The following is a 22908-nucleotide window of genomic DNA, read 5'->3' on the forward strand; positions in this document are numbered from 1 at the left end:
GAAGATGATATTTCAAAGGGGTATAGGCGATAAATAGAGAAGGTTGCTTATAGTCAGAGACCACTGGCCCAGAGGCACTAGCTGTCCCAGAACCTTCCTAGCTGCCCAAAGGGTAGAGGGGAACAATATCTTGGTATGTCTGTAACCCATTTGTATCATTTGTAGCTCACTAGTTGGAAGCTCTGGTATAGGTGAATGAAGGCTTTTTTTTTGTTTGTTTTTCTAATGTTTTATTTTTGAGAGAGAGAGAGAGAACATGGGTGGGAGAGGGGTAGAGAGAGAGGGGACACGGGATCTGAAGCAGGCTCCATGCTGACAGCAGCGAGCCCGATGGGGGGCTTGAACTCATGAACTGTGAGATCGTGACCTCAGCTGAAACCAAGAGTCTGGCACTCAATCAACTGAGCCACCCAGGTATTCCTGAACTAAGACTCTTTAAGAAATAAAAAAGATTTGGGGGGAGGAAATGATCAAAGAACAGTGATTCAGACTTATCAGTGATGATGAAAGAATGCTGATCCAAACGGGCCTTGAGGTTTGGATGTGAAGTGTAGCCAGGAGTAGGTATTCAGGAGAAGTTGAGTGATTTTGAGGTTCTGCTTTGTGTGAGAAATTGGTTGAGTTGATGGGGATAAATGAAGAACGAATGATAGTCAGGTAGTGAACACTAAATTGGAGATCTTGCATGTGACATTGTCTTAAATCATGATCTGGGGCAGTCTTGTTGGTGTGGTGTATGGCTATGCTTAATAGAAAACGAGTAAATGCAGTCCGGAAGTCTTTGTCATATGGGAGGAGACTAGAGAATATGAGCCAGGCATTGAAATTACCCAGCTTGGGAAGAATAAGTTCTGGTGGGTGGTGGGCTGCATAAATTTTAGTGGTGAGAGTACGGAGAGTATGATGGTTTGATCTGAAAATGTTACCATGGAATTAATTTGTATCCTAAGGCACAGACACTAGTATTTTCTTGGGAAGGAAGGATACCTACTCCTTGGTTTTTAAGTTTTAATCTACAAAAAGCATTTTATTCACAGGTACTGGCTATTCTGGTTAACATTTTTGGAGGAATCATGCGGTGTGATGTTATTGCACAGGGTATCGTTATGGCAGTAAAGGATTTGGAAATTAAAATACCAATTGTGGTACGGTTACAAGGTGAGTGTAAAAGATATCTTGCAGTTGTTCCTTGAACTCGAATTGTTTAAAAGTTCCTAATTCCAAGGAGTTCAGTTCATTTAAAATACAGTTTTCAAATAGCTATGTCTTTCAAATAAAAATGTTATGTAATAGGAATTTTTTTTAATGTGGGTTTAAAAAAAATTCTGACATTGGGGCAAAAATATTTATAGTTTTGCTTGGTATAATTTGGCACATGATTTATTCGTTGTGCTTTGTTTTGAATTCTGACTTTCCTGAGTTACCATTGACATGGTAAACCAAGATATTTCATGAGGTAACTCTGGAATTTTACAGTATTTTCTTTGATTTTAGAAGCATTTATATTAAATAATCGAAGTACTCCTATGTTGAAATTTCATATTGTGACAGACATTTTAAATGATTTTGTGTAAATATTTAAAACATCTTTATATTTGCATAAATCATTTCCAGGTACAAGAGTTGATGATGCTAAGGCCCTGATAACAGACAGTGGACTTAAAATTCTTGCTTGTGATGACTTGGATGAAGCTGCTAAAATGGTAAGCAGGCTATGATAATCTAGGGACAGATTTGCGAAGTGTGTAAGATGGATGATAGGTGTAAGGGGTCCAGTGCTCCTAATATGTAGCTAAAACACTCATTATTAGCAATATTAGCCTGTTCGTTTTAGAATCTAAGTTTTATTTATTTATTTATTTATTTATTTATTTATTTATTTATTTGACAGAGAGTGCGCACATATATGCACGTGGAAGGTGGGGGAGGGGAGGGGTAGAGGGAGCAGGAGAGAGAGAGTCTTAAACAGGCACCACGCTCAGCACTGAGCCTCAGCCAGCCCAGGGCTCAATCCCACAGCACTGGTTCATGACCTGAGCTGAAGTCGAGTTGGATGCTTAACTGACTGAACCACCCAGGCACCCATAATTAATTTATTTTTAAAGGATTTTTTGTTTTATATTATATAGATATTGCGTGGTTCTAAAGTCAAAACTATAAAACAAGGTATATTCAGAGAATCTAGCTTTTATACTCATTCCCTGTTTCTTCTTTCCCCACACATAACCACTTTTTAAAAGAGGTCTTTAGGGGCGCCTGGGTGGCGCAGTCGGTTAAGCGTCCGACTTCAGCCAGGTCACGATCTCGCGGTCCGGGAGTTCGAGCCCCGCGTCAGGCTCTGGGCTGATGGCTCAGAGCCTGGAGCCTGTTTCCGATTCTGTGTCTCCCTCTCTCTCTGCCCCTCCCCCGTTCATGCTGTCTCTCTCTGTCCCAAAAATAAATAAACGTTGAAAAAAAAAATAAAAAAAAAAAAAAATAAAAGAGGTCTTTAGTTCATCCTTCCAATTTTTAAAATGATAAGCAAATAATGTGTGTGTATATGTGTGTGTGTGTGTGTGTATCTGTGTGTGTTTATCTGTCTACATTTCTCACATTATTTGATGGTAATATGTATTTTACCTCACTTTTTTTACTTAATAACCTATCTTGAAGCACACTCCATAGTAGACATAAAGGTGTTTTGAAAATAAGAACTTTTGATTCTTTCCTACCTTTGTTTATAGACATTTTATGGAATACTCTGGGGCTATATGGTTTAATCAGCAATAGGCTTTTGAGATTTGCTAAGTTAGTATGTTACAGTTTTGTAAAAATAATAAAGGTCTTTTGTCCTTCTTTGGGACATACTTTGGGAAAGTACTCACTGGTAAATAAAAATCAATTGCACTTTAGTGACACAGGGACTTACACTTAATCTTGAGTTTAAGATTTTGAGCAAAGAAGTGGTAGACAGAAGGTGTTCCAGAAAGCTTTGTGGACATGGAAAGAAAGTAGAAGAATCAATAGAATCTTGATTAAATAGACCCCTGACAGATAAAAGTGAGCAGGTGGTTTAATTTGTGACTAGTGTTTTTCTTCTGACTATGAGATTATGGAGGTTATAATAGTATAGATGATAATATGGTGATGATGATGATAGTAGCAGCTGCTGCCATTTATTGCTTTTTGTGCATGCAATGCTAAGCTTCCTCTACAGGTATTATCTCATTACAAATGTGGTTATGTAATTTCTGGTTTTATAGATGTGGAAACAGAGGCTAAATAAATTATTCATCAAGATCACATCATACGTATTGGAATGGGATCTGAACCCAAGGGGCCTAACTTCAAAACCTTCTCTTTACTACTCTTTTGGGCAGGAGAGAAGCTGAATTTGTTGTTTGTTTTTTGACATGTTTATTTTGTGTAATGTTTTGTATGGTACCAGCTGGTTAGTCTTAGATTATAGAGACAACATTGCAATTCAGCTTGATGAAAAGTAAAATACTAAGTAACTCCCTAAACCCAAGCTCCTATCCCAATATTGCAAGTTAAGGTGTGTACATATTATTTAAACAGATTTTTATTGAGATGTGCTTTGCACTGTGTGGCATCCAGCTAAGACAATTACAGTTTCTATCTTTAAAAGAGAAAAAAATTTAAGCAATAAAAAAGATTTATATACATATATCACACATATATATTCAATTGGAATATGTATAAAATATATATACATCTTCAATCAGAATATATATAAAATCAGTAAGTATTGAACTGAGGCATGAGTTGTGAATCGTGTCAGATTTGACTATCCTTCAAGAGTGGCAAATGCTTGTAAGAGTGTGAAGTGATTTATAACAATGTCAGAATAGCCCAGATGTTTTAAATGAAAAAGACTTAATGTGCATTAATTTCACATTCATCAGTAGTTCTCATTTTATGGTTTCGTGAAGAGATAAAAGATGCTTTGTGTTTTCCTTTCAGGTTGTAAAGCTCTCTGAAATAGTGACCTTAGCCAAGCAAGCCCAAGTGGATGTGAAATTTCAGTTGCCAATCTGATCTGAGAACCCAGAGGATGGCTGAAGGTTTTAAATGTGATATAATCGTTAAAAATACTGTGTTCTGTATTATTATTGTTCCTTTTCTCTTGATTGTGTGGAGATTGTAATTGCCAGCTCGGCACAAAAACTTTTAAAAGCATTTGCTCTGCATTTAATTCTCTGTTCAGAGTGGGCTCTTTGTATAAAGAATGTGTAACGCAGTGATCTCTTTTTTTTGTTGCAACCTTCTTTTTTACTTCTATGGAATGTCACTCGCAGTATGCCAGTTTATTGTTAGATACAACATTCTTCAGTGATAAGAGTCCTATGAATAAAATAAATATGAAGATAAAGCTTTATTCTTTAGCTCTAGAAATATATGTAATTTAGCCTCATTAGTAGAGCAATGTATTAAAACAATGTTTTATATAAGAAGTGTTTATCTTCAGAACCAAATACCTATCTAAATATATCAATTACTATTTATAAACAGAGCCTTCACACACTCCCCAAAATATTCTTTTTAAGTATTTCAGTGAAGTAACTTGTTATTTGAACATTGTTTTAACCATTACAAAACACTGATTACTGTATGTTTTCATGATCCTGTGGTATTGATAAGAACCTGTAGGTTTATATCAAATAAAAGGTATATTCACTAAGGACTTGGCAGACAAAATTAATAATGTCAGTTTAAGTTAATAAAAATCTCTCAGTGTAACTCGGATTAATGTTTTTTTTTTCTTTTTCCTTTTCTAAGTAAACACAGTAGATGGTGATGTGTTCATCATTGCACTAAACATCTCCAAGGAACTGATTTGTAGATCACGTACTGGGGCATGACATTACATATTATGGAGCTACCTACAAATATTTCCCTTGAATTCTGATATTTATGTGTGAATCATCTAGTACTTTCTTTAAAAAAAAACACAAACATGTTTTTCCTTTGTGTCCTTGTGTGTGTATGTATCAGGCTTTTGTTCATTGCTTAGAACAGTTGATATTTAACTGTTAACAGTGTTCATATCATGTGATTAACTGTGTAGATACCATGGAAGGAAAAATCAGTCCAGCAATGACTATGTAACCATACTGGTGAATATAAGGACTTCTACCTATTTTGATGTTCTTAATATGTGATCATTACACACACACACTATGAGAGACTGCATAGCATAGTGATTATGAGCACAGAATTTGAAAGCAGTCTGTCTGGTTTGAATCTTGGCTCCCTTACTTACTACCTATAAGACTTTGGACAAGTTTTTAAATTTCAGTGTATCTCAGTTTCCTTAGCTCCTTTCTCATCCTGGTTAGAATTATTTAGTGGGGAAAGGGAGACATAGAGAAGGACAATGGGTGGTGGAGGGGGAAGGAGAAAGGAGAAAAATTATATAAAGAGAATAGGTAACTATACATATATCATTATCTATTAGTCTTTCTTGCTCATATATTAAGAGACTAAATTAGAGCCATAAAACTATTGAAAGTTGTGATAAAGTTATAATTAAAAGTCCAAAACTTTGGCTTTTAATTAAAAAAAAATATTCCAAAGAATGCTAGCCAATGATGAGAAGAGATTGGCATTTTGTATTAGTTGGGGTCTAGTCAGGAATTTAAAACAATGCTTGGTATTTTGGAGAGGATATAACATAGGCTGTGGGTAATACTAGTGTTTCAGTTATCTAGACTTGCATGATAGATGGCCCTAAAATGTAGTGATTTTCAGCCAACACTTACCTCATAGTTTCAGTGGGTCCGTGATTTGGAAGCAGTTTAGGTGGTTTTGCTGCCATAGTCATTTGAAGGCTTGACTAGGGTTAGAGGACCTACTTACAAGATGGCTCACTCACATGGCTGTTGGCCAAAGGCCTCAGTTTCTCCCCATATGGGCCTGTTGACAAGGCTGCTTTAACATCCTTGTGACATGGCAGCTGGCTTCACCCAGAGCAAGTGATCCAAGTGAACAAGGGTTGGAAGCCACGATGCCTTTTGTGTTCTTTTTAAAAATTTTTTTATGTTTGTTTATTTTTGAGAGCGAGAGAGACAGAGCATGAGTAGGAGAGGGATAGAGAGAGAGGGAGACGCAGATTCCGAAGCAGGCTCCAGGCTCTGAGCTGTCAGCACAGAGCCTGATGCGGGGCTCCAGCCCACAGACCGGGAGATCATGACCTGAGCCAAAGTTGGCTGCTTAACCAACTGAGCCACCAAGGTGTCCCCCTTTTGTGTTCTCATTTCATTGTCACTTCTGCCACCCTCTTTGTTAGAAATGAGTCACTGAGTCCAGTCCACAAGAGGAGGGGAATTCAGCTCCATTCTTGAAGGGAGAAGTATCAAAGAGTTTATCAACATATTTTAAAGCCGTCACCACTTAACGCTGGGAACCTGAAAGAGCAGGTTGGTTGCTGAGTTAACTTGGAGCTCAGACTGAGGTAGTGAGGAGAATCTGGGAGCTGGGAAGGCTTCTGGCGCTTGCGGCCCTGATAAGGAGAGTGCCTTGGCTGGCATGGGGAAACCCTGCCTCAGTGGTGGTCCCAGGAGAACCACAGGAACGTTTATCAGGGAAGGCAAGGAATGAACTGTTTCTAGGATAGAGTGATCAACGGTGGCAAATACAGCCAAGAAGTCTGTGGAATTGAAACAGTATCTAGTGGAACTGAGACAGGATGTGACAGCTTGGTAAGAATGACTGCAGTGTAACGGTGTGGAGGATGTGGGAGTTGAAACAACTACCTGGTAGCTACTTGGACACCCTCCCACTGCTTCCCCGAAGCGTCACTTCACCCTTGAATATTCTTTTTACAGGCTTGGTACTTCTGTCTCTACAGCCCTACCTGCTTCGCGTGAAAAAAAGCCTACTTTAACATGTGAATTCTTTGTGTTACAGTTGAGTAAATCCATATAAATGACTACTTTCTACAAAGAATATAACCAATTTTGACTATGATATCAGCCTTACAGCAGAACCTAGGATACCAAGCCTGATAGATATTCATACTTTGTAGCAGATGGGATTTTAGAAATCCACACATTAAGGGGGGGGGGGAGGGGGACATGTTACAATAAAAACAAAGGGAAGGAGGGAAGAAAGAAAAAGAAAAAGGAAGGCAGGCAAACAGTACAACCCCAACAACCTTAGCAGGACATTGAAGTTTTTTTTTTTTTTTTTTTTTTTTTTTTTTTTTTTTTTTGAAGTTTTAATTTTTAAAAAAATATTTTGGTGAGTCGTTTCTGCCTGGCTAAGAATTTTATTTAGAAAATTTTTTTTTTCATTTTTTTTTCAACGTTTATTTATTTTTGGGACAGAGAGAGACAGAGCATGAACGGGGGGGGGGGGGCAGAGAGAGAGGGACACACAGAATCGGAAACAGGCTCCAGGCTCTGAGCCATCAGCCCAGAGCCTGACGCGGGGCTCGAACTCCCGGACCGCGAGATCGTGACCTGGCTGAAGTCGGACGCTTAACCGACTGCGCCACCCAGGCGCCCCCCCTATTTAAAAATTTTTAAAAATGTTTATTTATTTTTGAGAGAGAGAGATACAGAACATGAGCAGGGGAGGGGCAGAGAGAGAGGGAGACACAGGCTGTGAGCTGTCAGCACAGAGCCCAATGCGGGGCTCAAACTCCTAAGCCTTCGAGCTGTAAGATCGTGACCTGAGCCGAAGTCAGCTGCTTAACTGACTGAACCACCCAGGCACTCAGAAAGAATTCTGTTTAAAGAAATGTTAAGAGCATGGGCGTAAATGTTAGCAGGCTAGGGGGCAAGTGTACTGTAATTACTATCATGCTCTTTTGTCCTGTTGAAACACAAGGAAGCGGGTGAGATAAGACCTGTGGAAAAATCAGATTTGTGTGATTTATTGGGTGGTAGTAGAAAATCTAAAGATTTAGAGGTCTGCACTGTAAAATGAGGAAAGAACAAAAGGTTGGTAATTCAGTTGTCTAAAGTTTGATTTAAAACAAAGAGGTGAAGGTGAAGGGATAAAATAATAATTATTTAAAAGTTGGTGTCCCAAGTGATGGCCCGAGGAGAGGACTGGGCACGGGAGGGACTTGAGGTAATAAAGCCAGGCATCCCGGGGCACCAGCATTTTATGCCCTCCTCCTCTCCCTCCCCCCACCGCCCCTACCCGCTTGAGTGTTCTCAGGATGGACTCTAGGGCAGTCTCAGTTCTCCTTTAAAAAAAAAAATCTAGCTCTGTCAGCTTCCTTTTCCACTTTGAGGAAATTTGAGGGTCTTTGTTATTCATGACCTGGCCTCAGAAGGAGATGACTATGAACAACTTCTGTTTCTTCCCCAGTAACCAGCCGTTTCTCTTTTTCATGTCTTTCAATCTTGTGTGTACGCGGTGGCTTTCCTGTGTATTGCCTCCCCTACATGTTTAGTGGGGAGGGGGAACTGCCGTGCAAGCCACCCCCATTTCCCTTCCTTCTCTTGACCTTCTCACTGATGGTGCAGTCAGCGGCAAACTTCCACATCACCTCCTGTGTCATCCATTGTTACTGCTTTCATTCCTCTGGCTTTAGGCTTTACCTACACGAACAAGCAAATATGTGAGGACTCCTGGACTTCACCTGACCCTGTCCATTAGACAGAATAACAGTCCCTTCACAGTTATCCACACCCTAACCCCCGGAAACAATGTGTACGTTACATTGTATGGCAAAGGGATTTTGCAGCTGTGATTAAGGCTGTGGACCTTAAAATAGGGAGATTATCCTGGATTATCCCTGTAGGCTTGTTTTAGTCTGTTTGGGCTTCTACAACAAAATACCAGAGACTGGGTGGCTTATAAGCAACAGAAACTTATTTCTCACACTTCTGGAGACTGGGAAGTCTAAGATCTCCAGGCACTGGCAGATTTGGTGATTGGTGAGAGCGTGCTTCCTAGTTGATAGGCGATGCCTTCTCACTATATCCTCACATGGTAGAAGGAAAGGGCTAGGGAACTCCATGGGGTCTCTTAAAAGAGCACTAATACCATTCAGGGCTCCACCCTCATGATCTGAGCGTCTCCCAAAGGTCCCACATCCCCATAATATCCACATTGGGTATCAAGTTTCAACGTAGGAATTTTGGAGGGACAAATATTCAGTCTATAGCAAGGCCCAATCTTATCGCTAGTCCTTAAAAGCAGAGAACATTCTCCAGCTGGAGGCAAGACAGGTGTGGCCAAAGGGGATGTTGAGAGATTCCAACATGAGGAGAATTCAGTATACTATTGCTGCTTCTGAGATGTAGGAATCCATGTGCAAGGACCACAGAGAGGCCTGCCGCTGAGGGCAGCCCTCAGCCAACAGCCAGCAAGGAAATGAGGATCTCAGTCCTACAGCTAAAAGGAACTTGATTTTGCTAACAATTGGAATGCATTTGGACGTGGCTTCTTTCCAGAGCCTCCTTATGACAGCAGAGCTGGCTGACACTTTGATTTTGATTTTGTGAGACTGAACAGAGAAACCAGGCAAAGCCTATCTGGACTTCTGAGCTACAGAACTGTGAGATAATAAATATGTGTTGTTTTAGGCTGCTAAATTGGTGGTAATTTTTTATAGCAGCAGTAGGAAACTTAATATGCTAACCTATTCATACTAGTACATATTAGTTATAAAAGAGAACTCCTCTCAAACTGAGGTGAAGGGCCATTTTGTAAAAATTAGAAATCTAAATTTTTCTAATCTGTCATGTGTCATGTACTGATTCTTTTATAAAATAAAATCAATTACTAGAAGAAATGAATTTTTTACATACAAAACATGAGCCCCAATTCTTTATTTTTATTCGATAGCATAAAACTTCAAATTGCTAAAAAGTGTCCAAGTGTTTAGTCTTAACCGCTTTTCTCTTGCAGATTTGTGAACTGTTAGTGGACCAGATCAGCATCAGTCCACAGATTACATTTTGAGTAGGATTGAGAAAATTCTTCCTACATGGCTGGCCAGTTTCCCAAACACTGTTTGCTATTTCACCCATTCCCTACCAGTTGTGGAGTGCCATCTTTTTCAGGTACCAATTTCTTGTATGTTCCTAGGTGTATGTGAAGTTAGCATTTGCAGGGACACTTTTTATTTAACTTTTACTTGGGCTAGGAGGTAGGAAAGTGTTGAAACCATAACAGGGTGTGGCAGGGGAAGCCCGTTTCCCCCTTCAGTCATTTAGCTATCAAAGCTATCGGCGTTTGTGTGTGAAAAATTGAAATTTCCTCATTCTGGTGATTCAGATTCTACTGGAGGAAAACTAAGCTACAGTACATCAGGTGTATAAGACAGTGGGGGCTGATAAGGAAGAAGTGGAAATAATTGGTCTGAGTGTTTCTGAGTGTTGATCCACTTTGTGTCTGGCGTGGCATAACTCTTGTGAAGTGAGAAGGCATAGATCTGAGTCTTTTTATCTGATCTTTTCTTACTGCTGGAGGAGGTCAACGAAAGGACATGACCACTGGTTGATCTCTGAACTAGATCTAAGCCATCAGAGGCTCCTTACCTGCTCCCCATCTTTGAAAGATACCTTCTGCCTGTTGGCCATTCCCTCAGCTGGAGCCATTTTCAAGGACGCCGCCGTGAAAGCGTAACATGTAATTGAGACCATCTGGACTAAATATGTGACTGAACCCAGCGCCGGCCTCTATATAAACTTAAGATTATGGTGGGCAGGTGTGAACATCTCTCGTTTGCCCAAGATAAACCTCGTAAGTAAGTCCCCTTGCTTATTGAGACAGCCTCCTACCAGTCTGGAGTGGCCTGTCCCTTTCTTCAGGCTCTCCTGTCCCTCTGTGTTTGGGAGTCAGTTTTTGATCCACCATTTACTCTGGGAAGGATACTGAAGAGTGATGGCCAAAGGACCGGTATAAACAGGTGGGTCATGGCTTTCTTCAAAAGTGTGATTCAACTGATATGGACCATGTTTTCAGCTTGTGAGAGCTTTTTCATTATGAGTCAACTTTTTAAAAACCAGAGACTTCACTTGCCCAGGCTGTCGGTTCTCATGTGTTTGGTATCATAAGTCAGTGTGAAACATTCACCCTTGCGGAGACCGCTGAACAGGTAAGAGGCTGTAGCCGACTCCTCTCCACTGACAGACCCAGCGTTCCTGACCTGTGGTGCCTATTCTGCCTCCTTGGTGTTCACCCTGTGGTTTAGATTCTGCCCTTGATGCCTGTTCTGGTGTACTTGACTGTGTACTGAGATCAGTTGCTTGGCTGAGCATTAATGCCACGACAGGCAAATGTAATTTTTACGGTACGGCACTTGGCCTAGTGCCCATCTTACAGAGGTATCATGGTTTGTTTGTGTTTTAAATGTTTATTTATTTATTTAGAGAGAGAGCATGAGCAGGGGAGGGGCAGAGATAGGGGGAGAGAGAGAATCCCAAGGAGGCTCTGCACTGTAGGCACAGAGCTGGATTCAGGGCTCCATCCCATGAACCGTGAGATCATGACCTGAGCTGAAATCCAGAGTCAGAGGCTTAACCGACTGAGCCACCCAGGCGCCCCTAGAGGTACCGTTGTTAAGGCACTGTAGTGAGGGGATTTTAAAAACTGATAGCCCATTTTACTTTGTCACTGCAGTGCCAGGTGATTTAACTTCTAGCCATGTCCCCGAACCTGCTTACTTGAGCAGGCTCTGGCATGCCAGTCAGTTATGGGATTGTGAGAGAAATGCCATTTGAAGGAAGTCCGTTATGTTGAAATTTCCTCACTGAGAAAAATGTTGATTGAAATCCCGGCTATTTCTAAGATGAGGAAGTTCTGTTAAAATAAGAAATCAAAACCGAAGGACCCATTGTTCCTCAAGTCAACATAATTGAAAATCCAGTATTGTACTGAGCAATGGGCTACCCACAGGCAAGAATCCTATGAGGTTAATGGCAGTTAAACAGGGGCCAAGGGCAGGCTGCCCCAAAATGTGCCACCTTGGCATATTGATTGATTACTGTAAACGAAAGTTAAGAAACCGTCCATGCAGAGACCCTTAGATATTCTTTTGTTCCCCTGAAAGCAAAAATCAATTTTCCATATGAAATGTACCCTCCCTGAACTAAGTGGTAAAAAAGACATCCTTATTGCCAGAGACAGGAACTTAAAAAAAAATTTTTTTTTCAACGTTTATTTATTTTTGGGACAGAGAGAGACGGAGCATGAACGGGGGAGGGGCAGAGAGAGAGGGAGACACAGAATCGGAAACAGGCTCCAGGCTCTGAGCCATCAGCCCAGAGCCTGACGCGGGGCTCGAACTCCCGGAGCGCGAGATCGTGACCTGGCTGAAGTCAGACGCTTAACCGACTGCGCCACCCAGGTGCCCCCAGAGACAGGAACTTTAAAGCCAAGAAAGCTGTAGAAACAAACCTTGCTACTTTTTTTTTTTAATGTTTTTTATTTTATTTTTGAGACAGAGAGAGACAGAGCATGAACGGGGAGAGACAGAGCATGAACGGGGGAGGGGCAGAGAGAGAGACACAGAATCGGAAGCAGGCTCCAGGCTCTGAGCCATCAGCCCAGAGCCCGACGCGGGGCTCGAACTCACGGACCGCGAGATCGTGACCTGAGCTGAAGTCGGACGCTTAACCGACTGAGCTACCCAGGCGCCCCACTTTTTTTTTTTTTTTTTTTAAACTAATCTACAGCCCAAATTCTGCTTAGAATTTCTTACTAAGTAAAGCTCCCAAACACCTGTTTTCTTTATCAGGTCAGTTCCTCACAAATTTGTCGTCTCTTTGTCTAAAAAGTATAAAAACTGCATGCCTTGGTCATTTCTTGAGGTCTCAATTTCATTATTAGGGCTCCACACACATGCAATAAAGCTTTTTTTTTTTATTATTGTTTCTGTTAGTCTGTCTCATGTAAATTTAATTCTCAGTCCAGCTGGAAGACCTTGAAGGCTAGAGGAAGAATTTATCCTTCCCTACACCACACACTGGGTTGCTTCAACAGTAAATGACAGACAGACTGGAGGGCAAAGCCTGTTTATTGTATGAGCAGTATTGGCTTTAGTTGATCAGCTACACTGTGGTTATATACTTTCTGAAAATGCGGCAAGGACAAAAAGTTCTTAATGCTTACTTTTGGCTTTTGTCTTTTTGGCAGCTGTAAAATCATGTGAACAATAAGGTCTTTTTTGCAGTCTCAGCTGACCTCGTCCAGTGGTTCCCAGGTTTTGGTGTACGTAAAAAAATCTTTCGGATGCCTGTTAAGCAGGTGGTTTCCTAGGTCTCCTAACCAGAGATTCTAATGCAGGAGACCTGGCAACATGCAGGTTTAATAAATTCCTTAGGTGATTCTAATGCAGGTGGTCCTTTGAAAAACAATGGATTGGGGCAGGGGTAGGAGAAGATGAGTTGATACTGTTTTATGCACCTACTGTGTACCAGACTTGGTCATGCCAGGATACCTCATTTCGGTGGTTCCCTCCCAAACCTCAAATACTGTTCACCCGGTCTAGAAATAATATATGTGTGTGTTAGGACCCATACCTAGGGAATTGTCCCTTTTGGTTTGAAGTTTCCTATTGTCCTTTAGATACCCCAGGAAAAAGCCATCATTTGATGCCTACCATAATGCTATTGAAAGTGCCAGTCTCTGAGCTATTTGTTACTGATTTGCAACCAGGTAAGGATCTTCTGCCAGGATTTTAAGTCAATTATCTCAATACACACACAGTCTAGTTCTCCTGATAAATATTTTTGTCTTGGCAGCAATATTTTTCCAATGAAGGAAGTTTCAGTGTTTTGATTTATGAGCTGGTGTAAGTTCTTAACTTGTCACCTGCTGGTAACAAATGGATTCAGGGACCATACTTTGAGTAGCGCTGCCTTAATAGACATTTGAACCTTGGGGGGGTAAAAACAAACCACTCTGAGTGAAGAGATAAGACTCTGAGTGGAAAAGCTCCCAAGAGACAACTGCAGAGGAACCAAATACCTTCACTGCTTCACCAGTGGCTTTTATAAAAGCTGCCGAAACTCCTGCCCGGTGATTGGCTTGGTTTCTTTTCCCTGCGTAGCCTGTCCTCCAGTGGAGGTGGCAATGAGAAGACAAAACCAAAATATGTTGCCCAGAGAAGAGGACTAACTTAGTTAATCTGCAACTCCTGGATTGACTGAAATCTGAGGATGGAAGTGTAGACGAGTCAAATGTTTCCCTCAAGGAACTTTGAAGCTGAGTTTTTGCTGGGACTCTAATGAATACTTTTGAACGTCATTATAGAAGAAATATCCTTGAGGGGCGCCTGGGTGGCTCACTCGGTTAAGAGTCTGACTTTGGCTCAGATCATGATCTCAAGGTTTGTGAGTTTGAGCCCCACATTGGGCTCTGTGCTGATAGCTTGGAGCCTGGAGCCTGCTTCGGATTCTGTGTCTCCCTCTCTCTCTGCGCCTCCCCTGCTCATGCTCTGTCTCTGTCTCTCAAAAATAAATAAATGTTAAATTTTTTTTTTAAAAGAAGTATCCTTGATATTAATTACTATTGCATTAAGTGTTACTTTACATAGATTAAATTGTTTCATTTCTTAAATTGTTCGGCCTAAATGGGAATACTTGATAATAAGTAACTGAAAGGATTGCCATGGTCTCTTCTAATGGAAAGATTCTGTGATTCTAGAATTCTTTCATGTACACAATTATTTCAGGGATCTACTTCCAGTAATCATTCAGTTCCTTCAACAGATATTAATAGAGCACCTCCTATGTGTCATACAATGTATCAAGGTTACACTGGCCTACAGCGATAAATAAAAGGCCTCATCCCTCATGGTATTCATAATGTAGCTGGGGAGAAAGACATTATACAATGAAATAAAAATAAGCATATGAATAAACATAGAACTGAATGAGAATCTAATGTGAAAAGAGACGACAAAGAGTTTAATGATGGTCAGATATAAATTCCAGTTCAACTGAATGCAGCAGATGGTTTTTAAGTGCCTACTTTGTCCCAGACACTGTGCGGAGTATTAGAGATACAGAGATGGGCAGGAGAATGTTCCTGACTGCAGAGTCTCTTGGAACTGTACCTGAAGAGCAGCCTCTCCCTCTCCTTAATCTCATTTGATTTTTTTGGTAGATTTGTGTAGGCCTGATTATTTTATCTGTTTTCCATCCCATACTCTTGGTGTAACAATGAGCTCAGGCCTTTTGGTACCCATTTGTCTGAAGATACAGAGCTGCCCTTCTGGGTTTGTGAATTTGACCTGAAGAAAATCTTTAAATGATTATGACTTTTGAAACTCCCAGCTGAGCTGCTGAACTGACATAGACTAGGCAGAATGGAGAATTATTATTGAACATCTATCACAAAATTGTAGTCTTTGAGTCAAAGTGATCACAGGGTATGCTCATGCCTTTGTGCAACATATCTGGGTGATTTCTTCATGCCAGACGCTGTTCTGGACACAGGAGGGACATAAGCCAACAAAGCAGATATGATGAGTTCACTTATGTTCCTTTCAACTTAAACATTTTCAACATCAGGGAGCTCGTTCCCTTACTGGGAAGCATCCCGTTTTCAATCAGTCCTAAATATTTGAAATGTATTGATCCTAATCTGTTTCTCTATAGCTTTTTTCTGCCAGTCTGAGGGTCTATCTCTGAGCCACTCTAGATACATCTAAACCCTCTTTCACATGGCAGTCCTTCAAATATTTGAAAACTGCTCATGTTCCTTTTAAGGCTCCCCATTTTGTTATTCGATGTGAGAAATATGCATAGATCCATGAGAGTGTGGATGTAAGTTAACAATGTAAATCAGTGGGATCTTGATTGTGCTTGTCATGTGTATTTGTTCTTTAGTTCTCAGAATCCCTGAAGTAGAAGTCTGTTAACCAGCCCTCCACCCATGGCTGAAATGAAAACTTACCCTTGCTCGGTACATCAGTCTCCAGAATTCTTTCATGTGTATCGTTGTCCGGTGCTCACTACAATGTCACTGGCAGGTGTTGTCCCCATTTAGCAGATGAGGACAATGAGCAGATAAGGAGATGCAAAGAAGGCCGAGTGGCCTAAGTAAGGTGTCAGAGTCCTATTCCCTGAACTGGGTCTTCTTTTTTTTTTTTTTTAATTTTTTTTTTAATTTTTCAATATATGAAGTTTATTGTCAAATTGGTTTCCATTCAACACCCAGTGCTCATCCCAAAAGGTGCCCTCCTCAATACTCATCACCCACCCTCCCCTCCCTCCCACCCCTATCAACCCTCAGTTTGTTCTCAATTTTTAAGAGTCTCTTATGCTTTGGCTCTCTTCCACTCTAACCTCTCTCTTTTTTTTTTTTTTTTCCTTCCCCTCCCCCATGGGTTTCTTGAACTGGGTCTTGTAATTCAAACCTGTGTTATTCATACCACACTTGTACATACCTTCTGTATACCTTGCTGACCTTAAAGTGGAAGTGATGTTAGGCTTTAGAATATTCTGTCATTTGATAATAGTTTCTGGAAGAACCCTAAACTCAGTTCAGAAGTGTCCCATCTCCAGGAGGACTTGGGCAGGGGCAGCTCCTGGGACACGTCTCCTTCCCCTCTTTTCTTCCAGTGGCCTACCTTTCCTCTCTATTCTTCAACTTTCTTTTTGCTCTTCTCTGCTGATGCACAGGCTTTAACCTCCCAGAGTGGAAAGGTCTGTGACTTGAGACCTCAAGCATTCACTGACGTTGGCGGGAGCCGAGGGCAGACTCAAAGTATGTCAATCTGCAGAGGAGCCACGATGATGGGCGTGCTCCTCAAGCCTCCAAACTGAAATGTATTTGCTCCAGCAGTAGATTTTATGCCCCGAGGTAGGAGGTGGTGAGAACAACTCGTGCGAAGGAAAACACGCTGCGTGGTAAGCTCTAGCAAAGCTGGAATACTGGCTACGGACTCCGACACCAAATGTATCATTGGGTAGTGCTTTTATAATCACATTCCCCCCAAAGCTGCCAGCACCTCATAGAAGTAGGAAGAACATCAGAACTTGTGAGAAGGAAGGAGGCAGGAACCCCTCACAGGTGGCAGAATCAAATGAGCATCTCCGCATGAATTTGCAAGGATAAGAGATGTCTTCTGTCTTTCGCTGGAAGTAACTCCAGCAGTTCAGTTCATTGCTGCTGTGCCCTTAATCAGCAAAGAACACAAGTTTCGGTAGTAAATAACTTACAGAGAATCTGATTTGTGTTTAAAATTTGCTTTAATATTCCTGGAAGCTGTCACATTAGGTCAACATAGCTCAATATGCTGCTTTTTTCTGTTTCTCAACAAGACTGTGCTTATAATTAAGCAGCCAATAATTGGCTGCTTTTTCTCCCATGAAAATCTCAGTCACCCTGAAAGACAGCACCTGAGGTTTATTTCCCACAAGTCAGAGCAGCTAGTTCATTACCGGCTAGAGATCCCTCCCTTAGTTTCTACCGTGCCACCTCAGATTCACCAAAGGGCATTTGCAAGGATTATTCCTTTTCTTGAGAGGTAGACCTACTGCCTACTGAATTTCATATTTCAGACTTATAATCCCACAGAAGGATTTTGGTGGCCTACGGCAAAAGATGTGCAGTACGGTTTAAGCGAACCAATGTTTGTCAAGTTCTAGATTCTTTCGTGGGAACTGGGGATACAAGCAGGACCAAGATCTCTGCCATTTTAAGAGCTGAGAGGGGAAAAGGGGAGGAAAAGTCTCTACTTCTACTAGAATGTGGTTTCCACATGGATGAGGCTATGGTTAGGGCACGGTGTGGTGAGGTGGGCAGATGCCCTGGGGACATCAGGAAAGGTGTAGGTTTCGATTTAAGCTTTAGATTTTCTAAGTCGAACGGTGACATAGATGTAAAGTGACCCATGAAAAGCATAAGTGGCCCAACAAAATGTACCTCTTCAAGGTGACAACAGAAAGGAATGAATGGTCACCATTTCACAGAACGCTTTTTTGAGCATTTTTTAAAAGTTTATTTATTTTGAGAGAGAGAGAGAGAGAGAGAGAGAGAGAGCGCGGGGAGAGGCAGAGAGAGTGGGGGAGGGAGAGAAAGTCCCAAACAGGCTCCGCACTGTCAGCACAGAATCCCATCTCACTGAACTGTGAGATCACGACCTGAACCGAAATCAAGAGCCAGATGCTTAACCGACTGAGCCACTCAGGTGTCCTCAGAGTCCTGTTTTGGTTCCAAATCAATATTTGTATGTCCTTCCTTCCACAATGAGGATCCTGTATTTCAACAATATGAACATACTTAGTCTTTTGATGAGTCGGATAATACATCCAAAACTGTTTCAGTAGTGTTTTGCCCTCACCACTACCATAAGAAAGTCTACAAAAAAAAAAGTGGAGGATTTCAGGGCACCTGGGTGGCTCAGTCAGTTAAACCTCCGACTTCAGCTCAGGTCATGATCTTGCAGTTTGTGAGTTCGAGCCCCATATTGGGCTCTGTGCTGACAGCTCAGAGCCTGGAGCCTGCTTCGGATTCTGTGTCTCCCTCTCTCTTTGCCCCTCCTCTGCTCATGCTCTGTCTCTTTTTCTCGAAAATAAATAAACATTGAAAAAAAAAGTGGAGAATTTGTTTGCAGTTTTTCCTCACTGGGTATCTTAACCTTAACCTGCCTCAGACTGAGGGACTATAACAAAGACTTTGCCAGACTGTGTTCATAAACCACCTGCATTCGTTGTTTATTTTTTCCCCCTTCAGTGTGGCTGTATTTTTCATTTGAAATACAATTAGATTTATTTGTTTCAGTTTGCTTTCAATTTCAGGGATTTTTTTTCCTTCCCATTCTTAATGATTCAATGTTTTTTTTTTTGAACAAGACATCAATATGCTTTCAGAAGTCAAAACTATACAAAAAGTTATTCTCAGAAGCGAGAGTCTTGTATTTGCAGTTTGGTTCAGTGTTGTTGTTGTTGTTTTAACCGTGCCTCCTGGAAATCACTTCATATCATTTTATAGAAATTGTCCTCATTCTTTTATTTTTTTGATGATTTTATTTATTTATTTATTTATTTATTTATTTATGAAATTTATTGTCAAATTGGTTTCCATACAACACCCAGTGCTCATCCCAACAGGTGCCCTCCTCAATACCCATCACCCACCCACCCTCCCCCCCTATAAACCCTCAGTTTGTTCTCAGTTTTTAGGAGTCTCTTATGTTTTGGCTCCCTCCCTCTCTAACCATTTTTTTTTCCTTCCCCTCCCCCATGGTCTTCTGATGTTTCTCAGGATCCACATAGGAGTGAAGACATATGGAATCTTCCACATAGGAGTGAAAACATATGGAATCTGTCCTCCATGTTGGAGAGGGGAAAATGGGTGATGGACAGTGAGGAGGGCACTTGTTGGGAAGAGTATTGGGTGTTGTATATGAGTGATGAACCATGGGAATCTACCCCCAAAACCAAGAGCACACTTCACACACTGTATGTTAGCCAATTTGACAGTAAGTTATATTAAAAAAATAAAACAGTATGGGGAGAAAGCCAATACTCCTCTCACATTTGTTTCAAGAAACTAATGATTAAATGTTGCTTAAAACATGCATCAGTTAAATGTCTCTAGGAAGTTATGGGAACACAGATGGTTAATCCAATTTATTTTCATTAATGTATACACTTTTGAGGATGCTATATCATGTGACATGTGCTCTATCCTTCTTCCGGATTAAAGTTTATGGCATGTCAACTACCACCTACCAGTAAAGACTGGTAGGACTAAGACTATAAAGCATGCCTGTGAAATCCAATCCTGAGAAGTGTGAAGTTAAACCTCTAATTCTTTCTACCCTACTTTCCCACCCCCACCCCCACCCCCTTCTCCTTGGATTAGAACTGTTTAATTACAAAGGGATGCGGGATTTTTTTTCTTCCTCTATTTTATATATTTTTTCTTCAACTGAACTTCTAATAGGATTCACTTCAGGGTTTGATTTGAATATTTAACCATTTCTTGAATATAAAATAAAGTCAAAATTGAACCATTAAAAAAAAGAAATAGTATTTTGTATTCTTTCAGTAAGTACTCAGTAGTGTAACTGCTGGATCATAAGGTAGTTCTATTTTTAACTTTTTGAGGAACCTCCATACCGTTTTCCAGAGTGGCTGCAGCAGTTTGCATTCCCACCAACAGTGCAAGGGGGTTCCCCTTTCTCCACATCCTTGCCAACACCTGTTGTTTTTTGTGTTGTGATTTTAGCCATTCTGACAGGTGTGAGGTGGTATCTCCTTGTAGTTTTGATTTGCATTTCCCTGATAGCAATACTGAGCATCTTTTTATGTGTCTGTTGGCCATCTGGATGTCTTCTTTGGAAAAATGTCTGTGTCTTCTGGCCATTTTCAAATTGGGTTATTTGTTTTTGAGTGTTAAGTTTTATAAATTCTTTATAGATTTTGGATACTAACCCTTTTTGTGGATATGTCATTTCCAAATATCTTCTCCCGTTCCTTAGGTTGCCTTTCAGTTTTATTGATTGCTTCCTCTGCTGTGGAGAAGACTTTTGATGAAGTCCCAATAGTTTATTTTTGCTTTCATTTCCCTTGCCTCGGGAGACCTATCTAGAAAGATGTTGCTATGGCTGATGTCAAAGAAATTCCTGCCTCTGTTCTCTTCTAGGATTGTTATGGTTTCAGGTCTCACAGGTCTTTAATCCACTTTAAATTTATTTTTTGTGTATGGTGTGAGAGAGGTTCAGTTTCGTTCTCTCGCATGTTGCTGTCCAGTTTTCCCAACACCATTTGTTAAAGAGGCTGTCCTTTTGCCATTGGATATTCTTTCCTGCTTTGTTAAAGATTAATTGACCATGTAATTGTGAGTTCATTTCTGGATTTTCTATCCAGTTCTATTGATCTAATCCCATTACCATACTGTCTTGATGACTACAGCCTTGTAATATAACTTTAACTCCGGAATTGTGATGCCTCCAGCTTTGCTTTTCTTTTTCAAGGTTGCTTAGGCTATTCAGGGTCTTTTGGTTCCATACAAATTTTAGGATTGTTTGTTCTAGCTCTTTGAAAAATGCTGGTGGTATTTTGATAGGGGTTGAATTGAATGTGTAGATTGCTTTGGATAGTATAGACATTTTAACAATATTTCTTCTTCCTATCCAAGAGCATGAAATGTCTTTCTGTTTCTTGTGTCACCTTCAATTTCTTTCCTCAGTGGTTTTAGTTTTCAGAGGATAGGTATTTCACCTCTTTAGTTAGGTTTAATCCTAGGTATCTTATTATTTTTGGTGCAACTGTAAGTGGAACTAAGCCCTTAACTTCTCTTCTGCTACATTATTGGTGTATAGAAACACAACAGATTTCTGAATATTGATTTTTGTATCCTGTGACTTTACTGAATTTGTTTATCAGTTCTAACAATTTTTTGGCAGAGTTTTCCAGGTTTTCTATATACAGTATCATGTCATCTACAAATAGTGAAAGTTTGACTTCTTCCTTGCTGATTTGGATGCATTTGATTTCTTTTTCTTGTCTGATTGCTGTGGCTAGGACTTCCATTACTATGTGAAATTGAAGTGATGTGGGTGGACCTCCCTGTCTTGTTTCTGTCCACAGAGGAAAAGCTCCCAGTTTTTCCCCATTGAGGATATTTGCTGTAGTTTTTTCATATATGGCCTTTATTATGTTCAGGTGTATATTCCCACTAATCTACTTTGTTGAGGGTTTTTATCATGAACGGATGTTGTACTTTGTCAAATGCTTCCTCTGCATTATTGAAACTATCATAAGGATCTTATCCTTTCACTTACTGATGTGATGTGTCACATTGCTTGATTTGCAAATATTGAACCACCCTTTTGCAACACAGGAATCAATCTCACTTCATTTTGGTGAATGATTTTTTAAATGTATTGTTGGATTCTATTTGCTAGTATTTTTTTTAAGAAAATAATGTATTGTCAAATTGGCTTACCCAGTGCTCATCCCAACAAATGCCCTCCATAATGCCCATCACCCATTTCCCCCTCATTTCCTAGTATTCTATTGAGGATTTTTGCATTGACGTTCATCAGAGATATTGGTCTGTAGTTCTCTTTGTCAGTGGTGTCTTTATCTGGTTTTGGGATCAGGGTAATGCTGGCTTCATAGAATTTAGAAGTTTTCCATCCTCATTTTTTTGGAAAGTTTGAGAGGAATAGGTATTCTTTAAATGAATATTTAAATTCCTTAAACTCCTCTTTAAATGTTTGGTAGAATTCACCTGTGAAACCATCTGGTCCTGGACTTTTGTTGTTAGGAGTTTTTTGATTACTGATTCAATTTCTTTGCTGGTTATAGGTCTGTTCAAATTTTCTGTTTCTTCCTATTTCAGTTTTGGTAGTTGATCTCTTTCTAGGAATTTACCCATTTCTTCTAGGTTGTCCAATCTATTGGGATCTAGTTTTCATAATATCCTCTTATGATTATTTGTAGTTTTGTGGTGATGGCTGTTACTTCTCTTTCATTTGTGATTTTATTTTTTGGGTCCTTTCTTTTTTTCCTTTTGATGTCTGGCTAGAGATTTATCAATTTTATTAATTTTTTCAAAGAACCAACTCCTGGATTCATTGATATGCTCTACTGTGTTTTTTTGTTTCTTAGTTTCTATATCAGTTTTTTCTTATCTTTGTTGTTTCCTTTGTTCTGCCGGCTTTATTAGGCTTCATAGGTTTTTCTTTCTCTAGCTCCTTTAGCTGTAAGGTTAGATTGTTTATTTGAGATTTTTCTTCTTGAGGTGTGCCTGTATTACTATAAACATCCCTCTTAGGTCCACTTTTACTGCATTCCAGAAGTTTTGGATGATTTTGTTTTCATTTTCATTTGTTTCCATGTGTTTTTGCTTCTTTGATTTACTAGTTGGCCCATTCATTGTTTAGTAACATTTTATTTAACCTCCATGTATTTGTGTCTTTTCAGGAAATCTTCCTCATTCTTCTTAGAGCTGCATGGTACTCTTGTGTGTATATAC

General features: G+C 40.2%; 1 protein-coding gene across 1 annotated transcript in view; it reads left to right on the plus strand.

Moving 5' to 3' along the window:
• The window catches only part of SUCLA2 (succinate-CoA ligase ADP-forming subunit beta), a 43762-nt gene extending 39016 nt beyond the window's left edge, over nucleotides 1–4746 (plus strand). The window contains exons 9-11 of the mRNA XM_047079790.1: nucleotides 1038–1158; nucleotides 1615–1703; nucleotides 3964–4746. Of these exons, the coding sequence (XP_046935746.1) occupies nucleotides 1038–1158; nucleotides 1615–1703; nucleotides 3964–4038 (285 nt within the window). The 3' untranslated portion in view covers nucleotides 4039–4746. The remainder of the gene's footprint in view (nucleotides 1–1037; nucleotides 1159–1614; nucleotides 1704–3963) is intronic.
• Nucleotides 4747–22908: the final 18162 nt, after the last annotated feature.

The sequence above is a fragment of the Lynx rufus genome, unplaced genomic scaffold (genome assembly GCF_022079265.1).
Source record: "Lynx rufus isolate CCGP_SWC_20201006 ecotype Redwood Valley unplaced genomic scaffold, mLynRuf1.p SCAF_1, whole genome shotgun sequence".
Lineage (NCBI taxonomy): Eukaryota > Metazoa > Chordata > Mammalia > Carnivora > Felidae > Lynx > Lynx rufus.